Source organism: Echinops telfairi, unplaced genomic scaffold (assembly GCF_000313985.2).
Source record: "Echinops telfairi isolate 266 unplaced genomic scaffold, ASM31398v2 ScPeMD7_443;HRSCAF=831, whole genome shotgun sequence".
In the NCBI taxonomy this organism is placed as follows: Eukaryota; Metazoa; Chordata; class Mammalia; order Afrosoricida; family Tenrecidae; genus Echinops; species Echinops telfairi.
In genome coordinates, this window is record NW_022104341.1 from 85329000 (window position 1) to 85339487 (window position 10488).

The 10488-nt window shown below is 47.2% G+C and overlaps 1 protein-coding gene across 1 annotated transcript in view; it reads right to left on the reverse strand.

Annotated features, from left to right (window-relative positions):
* The window catches only part of CFAP57 (cilia and flagella associated protein 57), an 82519-nt gene that overhangs the window by 26607 nt on the left and 45424 nt on the right, over window positions 1-10488 (reverse strand). Inside the window, exons 12-15 of the mRNA XM_004699700.2 lie at window positions 6123-6278; window positions 5161-5254; window positions 3073-3263; window positions 1424-1597 (exon numbers count right to left, since the gene is read on the reverse strand). Coding sequence (XP_004699757.1) covers window positions 1424-1597; window positions 3073-3263; window positions 5161-5254; window positions 6123-6278 — 615 coding nt within the window. The remainder of the gene's footprint in view (window positions 1-1423; window positions 1598-3072; window positions 3264-5160; window positions 5255-6122; window positions 6279-10488) is intronic.

The window sequence follows — 10488 nt, forward strand, 5'->3', positions numbered from 1 at the left end:
GTCTACACCCTCACTGTAGCCCACGTAGGGGCCCCAGAGTAGGAAACGCTAGGACTGGTTAACGCTGCTAATGTTTTCTTTTGCAAGAAAAACCAGGAGATAGGATTTCTCCTCTTGGAAGAAAATATCCCAGAATTGGTTAGGCTAAACCTCGGGGGTGACATCAGCTTTAACGTCTCAAGCTAACCTGACAGAGTGGGAAAGGTAGATAGATATGTTTTCTGTGCTTCTAAATGTTTCGTCCCTTAGGCTACTGTTGCTTTGTGTTTTCATTATGGCAGGTGTAAAGAATCCTCACAACAACAACAACAACAAGAAAGAAAGTGCTGTGGGCTTGCTTTGAACTTGGCCTCTACGGGGCTGAATGATCTGGGCAGCTAGCAATTCTACAAGACTCTGTGATGGGACTATTCCTTCATCGCAGCTGTCAGTGAGCATTCACTCCATCCCGTGAACGAATCAGTCTTCGGTTCCCACTCCTTTCCCATGCAGTCAGGAAAGGAGCCACGCAGGGCGCCCTGCACCAGGAGCCAGCGGTCATCCCAGGCTCACACTTTGCCTACAGCACCTCCAAGACCTTGCTTCCGATTCTACAGAAAACGCTGACTAAACCCAACTTGCCAGTGCATCAGAGTCCAAAGAGCACCTATCGAGATCCCTGTGGGCAGGAACCAGGTGCCCTGGTGGCTTGCGTAGTGGTTATATTTTGGGCTATGAGCCACAAAGTTAGCGGTTCAAAACCATCAACCGCTCCTTGGGAGAAAGATGGGGCTTCCTCCTCCTGGAAACAGTTATAGTCTTGGATACGCATAGGGACAGTTCTACCCTGTCCTATAGGGTCACTGTGACTCAGCACCGCATAGGGGCAGTTCTACCCTGTCCTATAGGGTCACTGTGATTCAGCACCACATAGGGGCAGTTCTACCCTGTCCTATAGGGTCACTGTGATTCAGCACCGTTTGGTGGACAGCTAACAGAACAGGGAAAAGGCGCAGGGAATGAAGAATGTTTAGTGCACAAGTTGAGCAAATGTTCCCTGACAGATGGGATGAAGGAAGATTGAGTTCACAGATTCTTGCAGAATTGCTAGTTTCCAAAACGCATGAAGACCCATGGAGCCAAAGCAAGCCCCCGGTCATTTCTATGGGCAAGCACACTACCAGTCGATCCAGAGGACAGCCCGCCACCATGGCTGCCCTTTCACAGGAGGGGCATGTGTTCAGGGTCTGTCTGCCTACAGCTGCAGGGAGAAGCTCCTTTCCTGACCGCTGCCTGGCTGCCTGGAGGGAGGGTTTTCAGGCAGGAGCGCCGCTGTCCATGTGGGTGGGGCTGCGCCCGGAAGGCTCTGCCTCTTCTACCCTCAGTGTTGTCTCTTCCGCCCTGCCCTTGCCCATCCCAGGGCCGCTCTGAGCACGGCCGGTACCTTTTTCCTCATGATTCCCGTTTCTCCTTTCAGCCGCAGGTTAGACTCCTTTTCATCCCGAAGCTTCTTCTCATACTTGGTTTTGATATCTTGGATTTCTCGGTCTTCATCCTCTTCAATTTGCTTCTTGGTCTCTTCAAACTCCCGTAGCTGCTGTCTGACATCTTCCTGTGCCTGAACAGAGAGACAGAGGCAGTGGGACGGGGAAGGAGAGAGAGAGATAGACAGACAGATAGCTGTGCCGGGAGAGGAAGGACGCAGAAGGATCTGTGTGCGAAGGGGGCCTGAGATGCGATGTGAAGCATGATCACAAGGCATGGGAGGCGGCCAAGGAGCAATACGAGAATGAAAGCGGTTGTTCCAGACATGGGTCCCTGGGCCTTCTGCTTTCTTCCTGTCTGTCTGTCTCCCTTCTTACTTTCCTTTCTCTCCCTACCCAAAGTAGGCCTCCAGCTCCTTCCCTTCCATCCCCTCTTCCCTGATAAGGAACATTCTTCGCATCTGAAGATGAAGCTGAAGTGGAGGAGGGATTCTCTCAGCTCCCCATTGCCCCTAGGTCAAAGCTCGACCTCTCCTGAGGCTTGTGTCAGCTTCAAACCTCCTTCCACCACTGCCCACCATGTTTATCCCCTGATTACCTTCCCTGCTCACTGGAGACTTCCTGTTTCCTCCATATAACTTTCCTTTAAAAAAATCATTTTATTGGGGGCTCGTACAGCTCTTATCACAATCCAAACATCCATCCATTGTGTCAAGCACATTTGGACATGTGTTGCCATCATCATTTTAAAACATTTTCTTTCTACCTGAGCCCTTGGTATCAGCTCATTTCCACCCATCTCTCCTCCCCACACAACTTTTCTGCCTCTCTCAGTACACGCTCTTGCTACAATTTCATGTGAAGGAAGAGACCGCTTTCTAGCTTCCCTTTATCTTGGGACATTAGATATTTTCCTTGACCGTACTATGATTATGTTCTGCCTGGAATGACCTTCTGGCCCTCATTGCCTCATCTCCTAGTTCATTCCAATTCGTATTCCTCTCAGATTTCATTTGCATCTGCAAACCTCCCTGATCTCCCGGGTCCGTTCAGCCACTCTGTCTATATCTGCCTACTATCTTGTGGACACCTCCATGGGTGTCCATCTCTGTGACTACCTCCAGGTCCCATGGTTCATTTCTCTTTTACCCCCAGCCCTCAGGCTGATAAACCAATGGGACATTGCGTAGGTGAGTTAATTGATGAAATAATGACTAAATTTTGTAAGAAACAGAGGTTGCTAAGGGGTGTGGGGCAACTATCTTCCTATCATTGAAGGGTCTTTGTCCTCTCCAAGTTATGCAGGCTCTAGAACAGTCTCCCCAGTTCTTATGGGTCGGAGGTACAGTTAGAATAGAATAATAGGAACGAATGGGGTCTATCTAAGGAATTTCCACCTCAAGTAAACGAGCATTTCCCAGCTCAGTGAGTCTCCTGGTCAATGAGAAAACAAAGTATTGACAAGGCAGAATGAAGCTCAAGTTGCAAGAAGGAAAGGAAGGAGATTAAGGGTACTTCTCACAAGCTACCAGCTTCTCACAGACTGTGTGCAGTTGGCCTTGACAGGCTGGGCAATGAGAGGGAGGTCAGGGTAGCTTTCTGGGAGTACCTCTTCTAGAAGGGCCGTCTTCTCCTGCAATTTGGCCTCATAGAACTCAGTCAGCTCCTCCAGGGCCTGGCTCTTGGTCTCATCATTATCCCGAAGCTGTTTCTCATACTCCTCCTGCATCCGCTGGGACTTGAGCTGCAGCTCCTGGTACTTTTCATATTCCAGAAGCAGCTTTTGGTTGTTGCAACATTCTGCAGAGAAGCAAGGCGGCGTTTAAGGCGGGAGGCCAGCACCAGCCTCAGGGACGTTCAGGAGTGGTGGGAGCTTTTCCACGCCCTTTCAGCACCAGCTGGGGCAGCAGCCTCCAGAGCCCAGATTCCAGTGCCTGGCCCTGCTCCACCATCTCCTCAGCGGTCAAGTTCTTTCTCTTTCCCTTCTGGACTTCTAGGGAAATGCACAAGGGCGTTTGGGGCTCAGGCCAAGACGACTGTCCTGAAAGAGTACTAATGCACAAGATTAAACTGAAGTTCAATGTGGTTGGGGACTCCCTAGGGCACCCAGATAGCCAGGTGGTAAGTCTGGGATCCAAGGCAGTCTATTGGGCTGCAAACCTGCACTTTTCCAAATCCTGTTTCCTGCTACGTGGGACTCTTGGGAACAAGTTTCTAATTCATTGTTAAGAATTAGATGGACTCTGAATTTAACTTACCCCCGCCCACCCACTATGTTTACATGATGGTCTTCCACAAATCTCAGGAACCTTGAATTTCAGAATGGGTATCTAGTTTGACTCCTCTCAACCTTGTCCCTTATGTGGCCCCCGTCCTCCAGAGAAATGTTTACTTGTGTTTTATTGACTATGCAAAGGCATTAGTCTGTGTGGATTATAACAAGCTCTGTATAACATTGAGAAGAATGGGAACTCCAGAACTTCACTGTGTTCATGCCGAGCCGCTACACAGACCAAGGCATAGTCACTGAACAGGTAATACTGCGTGGCTTAAAATCTAGACAGGAGAGCATCGCGGTTGTATCCTTTTACCATCTGTGTGCTGAGCACATCGTCGGAGAAGCTGCACTATATGAAGAAGAACATGGCATCAGGATTAGAGGAAGGCTTTTTAACAGATGGCCCAGCCCTGCTTGATGAAAGTGAGGACGACTTGGAAACACGGATGAAGAGCAAAGCCTTCAGCAGTGATTAGAACTCAGTGACTATAACGCCATGTAAAGATTACAACAATCCTCACCACTAGGCCAATTAACAACAGCATGATAAAAAGAGAAGTGATTGAAGCTGTCTGCTTCAGTGCTCATGGACACAGCAGTCAGGAAGTCCAATGGGGTGCTGCGTTGGGCAGAGCTGCCACACAAGACCTCTTTACAGCGTGAAAGAGCAAAAACATCACTTTGAGGACTAAGGTGTGCCTGACCCAATGCATACTATTTTCAATGCATGTGAAAGCTGGCCAATGAATACAGAAGACTAGAGAAGAATCACATTGCTGACGAAGAATATTGAATATACCAGGGCTGCCAGAAGGAGCTCTGGTGGTGTAACGGTGTAATGGCTGCTAATTGCAGGGTCACCAGTTCAAAACCACCAGCTACCTTCTAGGAGAAAGATGGGGCTTTCTACCTTCCACAAAGAGTGTTGGTCTCAGAAACCCACAGGGGCAGTTCCACCCTGTCCTATAGGGTCACTAGGAAGTGGCAGTGACTCGATGACAGTGAGTGAATTGTTTTGGAGGAATACAGCCGCGATGGTTGTTGGAAGTCAGGTACTTTGGACATGTTATTAGGAAAGTTCAGTCCCTAGAAAGGGACTTCATACTTGGTCAAGTAGAGGGTCAGTGAGAACGAGGACGAACCTCAACAAGATGGATTGACACAGTGGCTGCAAACAGGCTCAAACACAACCAGTGTGAGCACGGTGCAGGTTTTCACTCTGTTGTACACAGGGGCGTGAGAGTCAACGGACTTGATGGCACCTACAGCAACTCACCGACACACTGGAGCGAAAACGACCGTGAGTGAGTTCAGGGATAGTAGACGATCCCTTAGTACCTGGGGGTCTTTGGGTCCCTGACTACGTTCTCCACCCTAACCCGCTGCCTTTCCCCCCAAAATCTTTACGTAGGGCCTCACCCAGGTCTTGTAGCTCCCGGTTTTGCTTCTCCACCAGGTTTTCTAAGCGTTCACGATGGAATATGTCCTGTTTTTCTTTCTCTGTTTTTAAAACCTGAAACACAGAGACGAACATTCTCCTTTCTATATATCCACTGAAAGCACTCCTTGGGCAAGAACTAATTGTCTTCTTCATTCACAAATATTTCTCAGGCCTTCATTTTTCCCCCTGCGCGGTTCTAGGAGACCACAATGGAACCGCCACTTTTAACTGACATTAGCATCTGCCCCAGGAGTCTCACATCCTGCCTTCTTACATTCTTTTCCACTGACTGGGCTTTGTCAGTGATGAGCCCCATCTTGGACAGGTGACATGAAGATGTGGATACAGAGGTAACAACGGGGTACTCTGTGGCCCACACATTGAGATGTACGCCTCCGACTGTGATCTTGGCGTGAAGAAGTTCCTCGCAGGTAAGAGGGGAACCGGCCCTAGGACTTAACAGAGGGCTTGGCTTATCTAACAAGGTAGGGAACTTTTAGACTGCTTTTATTTAACCATCTTGACTTTCCAGAAATCCCTCTTCTGAGAGCTCTTTTCTTCCTATATTTCTCTTAGCTTTTCATTTTGTTTATATATAAGTCTCTCCTGTCATGGTAGAGAATTTCAAAATCACAGAAGTTGATAAAGAATAAACTTTAGATGATCTATAACCCCAAGTCCCACAGATAATTATACCACTAGCTGTATTTTGAAAAATTACTTTGCACCTTTTTAATTTTGCCTAGTTAGTACCATACAGTATAAGAGTTTCATAGTCTGATTTTCTTCGCTTTGCACTTGTAAGAATTTCTGATGCTCCCAACTGTCTTACGATATGATATTCCCACATATCCTACTATGAGATGGCAGCATGGGTAATGAGTGAGCAAAGCGGGCATTTGTGGTTCTTTGTGGTGTTGGCTCGGTCTCTCAAACACACCTGGTTCCTTGTCTTTAAGGACTCCATTTCCTGGATGAACTTGTCTGTTAGCTCCTTCATCTTCTCAGAGTAGTTCATATCCTTTAGTCGAAGCTGGTACTCATTCTCCATCTTTAATTCCTCCACGCGAGTCTTCAGCTCCAGCATGATCTGAGCCTGTGGGAGCAGGACAAAGCATCGAGAACATTTACAGTGTGGATGAACCGGAACACGTAAGTGTTGGAGCTTTGCTCTCTCTGGGAACTGCGGCTTATTCTAGCCTCAAACCCAGCATGTCTCAACTAGACCTTGCCATCTTTCCCCTATGGGTCACATGGGTAAAAACTAGTGGACACGCAAGCTTCAGCCTCTACCCTCCTAATACAAGCCCTACAGTATCACAAGTATTGTGCTAATGAACTCCCCTATCTCCTTCAAATAGGCTCAATGAAGCCTACTTGGATCACACTATTAAATCCTGTTGCCTTTCTCTTCCCAGTCAGCACTCATGGCTCTTACTCGGCTCAACTTCCATTATCGCCTTCGGTCTTGGCACTTCCTGCTATATTTTGCAATTTACAAAGAGTCATTTGCAAAGTTAGGGAGGTAGGTGCTTATCAGATAAATGAATGGTCCTGGTGGTCTGTCCTGGACTAGTGGAATATATTTATTACAGGGGTCATGCAATCTACTTATTGTTCTGCTTATTGCTGTCTATCTTATTCCCCTATTAGGACCTAAGCACTATGAAATGTAAGCTCTTTGGAGGCTTTGTGTGCTGATGAAGAGGGCCCAACATTCTAGAGGCTCTCAGAAATATTTGCTGAAGCATGGTTCTTGCCCTGGGGGAACTTAGTCCACTGGAGCAGCCAATTAACCATGCAAGGACAAACTACACTAACTGTCACTCAATGGTGACAGTCCTGGTACGATCTGCTTGTCATCTCTTGATGTCTTTTCTGTCCATCCTGTCTCATTGTCACTCTAACTTAGGTTCCAGCGCTTCCTCTAGGACTCCTGGTGATACAGTGGATTATGAGTTTGACCGCTAACTGCAAGGTTAATAGTTCAAACCAACCAGCCGCTCAGCTGGAGAAGGATGACACTTTCGGCTTCTGTAAAGATTTACAGCCTTGAAGCTCAAAGGGGGCAGTTCTACTCTGTCCTGTAGGGTCACACGAGTCTTAATCAATTAGAGTTATGGCAGGGAGCTTATTATTTTTAAAACGTTTCCTGCTCTGCTACCACTGTAGTGTCTTCTTCCAATTCATTATATTAACTGACACCAAGTTCTTAAGAAATACTATAAAGCTGATGACAGAGTGGATGAGAAAATTAATATGCTTTATTTTTAGCTTACCAATGATTACGCTCCATGCATGCCTGACATTGTTTCTGGTCTGTCTACCCTACTGCACTGTGAATGGCTTGAGAACAAGGAGTCGTGCACAAAGTCAGGAAAGTAGCGATTTATCAGCTAAACGAATGGTCCTGGTGATCGGTCCCGGACTAGTGGAAGATATTTATTAGAGAGCATCATGGATTTAATGGGATCACCCCCCTCCTTAATATGTGCCAACTTGACTGACCGTGATTTCCAGTATTATTGATTTTTTCTTTATCTGATGTAATTATCTATCATTTTGTGCTATTACGTAACTGTATTCCATTTTCTGTGCTGTAAATCCTAACCTTGATATTGCCACGAAGGCGAATCATCTTGTAATCCTGCCCTTACACAAGTTGGACCTTTACTGAAGTCGCCACCTTGTCTGAGTCATCACCCTCAGCTGGTTTGCGGGGCATTTCCTGTGGGCATGGCTGTATCCACTATATATGGCATGCTCTGACACGCTTTCTCTTGAGCTGGATCCTGCATCTAGCTCATCATCATCTGATCTCTGGTTCTGGTTCTTGAGCTAGCAGCCTGTCATCTGACCGGTTGATTCTGGGATTCACCAGCTTCTTCTGCACAGCCCTATGAGCTGGTGGCCTGCCATCTGATCTACCAATTTTGGAATCCGGCAGCTTTCACACCCCTGAGAGCCAGTAGCCTGTCACCTGACCTGCTGGTTGTGTGTTCATCAGCCCCAGCCACCTTGTGGGTCAGGAGACACCTCCAGGTGCTGCCTACCCCTGGATTTCCGTCATTTCCTTAAATGAAGTCAAGCAATCCATCCATCCATCAATCTATGTCACTATAGAGAACTCAGTCAAAGACAGAGGGAGAGATCCAGTTTTGACAGACTGTGTTTGAGGCACCTGCTCATCTTGCCCTCCTCAATTCTTTCCCCATGTTGCTGTAGCATAATCACTATGAGACACACATCTGATCAAATCACCCCTAACTGACACCTATCAACGTAACCTTATGAATAATGTTCACAACCGAAAGCCTAGTATAACAGGCTCCTTGTGATCTCCTCCTGCCTCTCTGCAGCCTCATCACCAGGGCTTCTCTAGTGTGCATCCACATCGAACTAGGAGAACCCTCCCTTGAGTGCCACTGGCGCCTCCTTCCGTGCGCACTGGCCATTGGGTTTGAACGCTCTTTCCAAGGCGCACTTCTACAGGTACCACCTAGTCGGGGTCAGGGTCTCTTCCTCAAGCTCTCGTCATTCTATCATAGCATAGATTTTCCACCCGTCCTCCCAGGTTACCAGCTAAAGGATCCTCGACGCCTTTTATCACTGTAGCTCCGGACCTCAGAACACTCTCTAGTGCGTAGCAGACTCCTCTAGAAACACACATTTGATGAATGCATGGATGGGCTGAGCTAGAGTCACATAGAAGGTTAGCGATCATAAAGAAAAATAGAGCTGGGAATTTTGAGGAGCATGACCTTTTAGGAACAGGTAAAAGAAAAGTAGTCAAGGAGGGAGCTGTGGAGAACCAATCAGAGATGCTTACAAGGAATAGTAAGTGTGGTCTCATAGACACAGAGAAAGGAGAGTTTCAAGACGTATTAAGCACATTAATCGTTTCTGTGTGGTAGCAGTGCTGCCAAGCTTAGCTGGGAGCTGGGCCGGGTGCCAGCCCAGGCACCTCAGGCCTGTAGGTCAGCCCAAGGTCTACTATCTGGTCTCTTCTTAGACCCTCTGAGAAGAGAAAGAAGAAAATAGCGAGAAAGGACAAAGAACAGAAGATAATTGTTTCCCTGCTACAGGGCGACAGCTGCGCTCACAGCTTTCCCTCATTCTCTCCTCCCTCTTCATCTCTCCAACAGATACTTTCTGGGACTTCTAGACGGGATCTCCAGGAAAGGCCAGTGGCCTTTTGTCCTGCTCTGTGGCACTTTTGACATTGCTGCTCTTATGGTTTTACTTGGGCCTACACCTGTCTTTTCACGCATGCGTCTCCAGTACCTAGCCAATCGCAGGTGTTAGATAAACGTGAGTAGATTCTGGACAAACAGCAAGGAGTGCAGATCTTTGCCATCCTCTGCAAGCCTCCCCAAGCTTAACATCTACTTACCTTCACTGTGGCACATAGCACACAGCTACGCACTCAACTCTCCAGAAAACACGTCCTTACAGGATTAATAGCAAGGAGGCTTTGGGGATGGTGAGTAAGACAGTGAGTGGGCTCAAGACCAAATCTAGATTAGAACCTAGGGGTGGCAAACTTTTGAGATGGAAGAGCCAATCCTGTCTCTCACAACAATTTAAAAATGATTTGTGAGTCATAAATATATTTTTACACCCCAAGGGAATCACCATTATCTGAATAATATCCTTAAACTTCTTTTTTCCAATTTTACTTCAGAACCACACGTATGTACCAAAGAGCCACATATGGCTTGAGAGCCGCAGCTGGCCTCCCGGAGCCCCCAGCCCACTGGTTACAAGTCCCTCGCCTTCTCTGTACCATGGACTGAGCCAGGAGGAGCATAATAGTGCTCCTTCCTGCAATGCTGTGAGACGTCATGAGAAAGGACAAGTAAGGAGCACAATGTCTGCCTCAGGGCAAACCTGAAGCCATGCTACTTTACTCTGATCATCTCAGTAAGAGGAGCAGGTAAAGGTCTTTCAGGAATTTTTTTTATTTTAAGAAGTCATTTTGTTGGGGGCTCTTATAGCTCTTATCACAATCCATCCATCCATCCAGTGTGTCAAGCACATTTGTACATAGGTTGCCATCATCATTTCCAGGCATTTTCTTTCTACTTGAGCCCTTGGTATTAGCTCCTCATTTTCCCCCTCCCTCCCACACCTTACCACCCTCGTGAACCCTTGATAATTTATAAATTTATTCTCATATGTTACACCAGCTGCTGGCTCCCTTCACCCACATTTCTGTTTTTTGTTTCCCTGTGGGAGGGGGCTTGTACATAGATCAAAGTTTCTCCCCTTCTACCTTCCCCCTACCCTCATGGTATCACTACTCT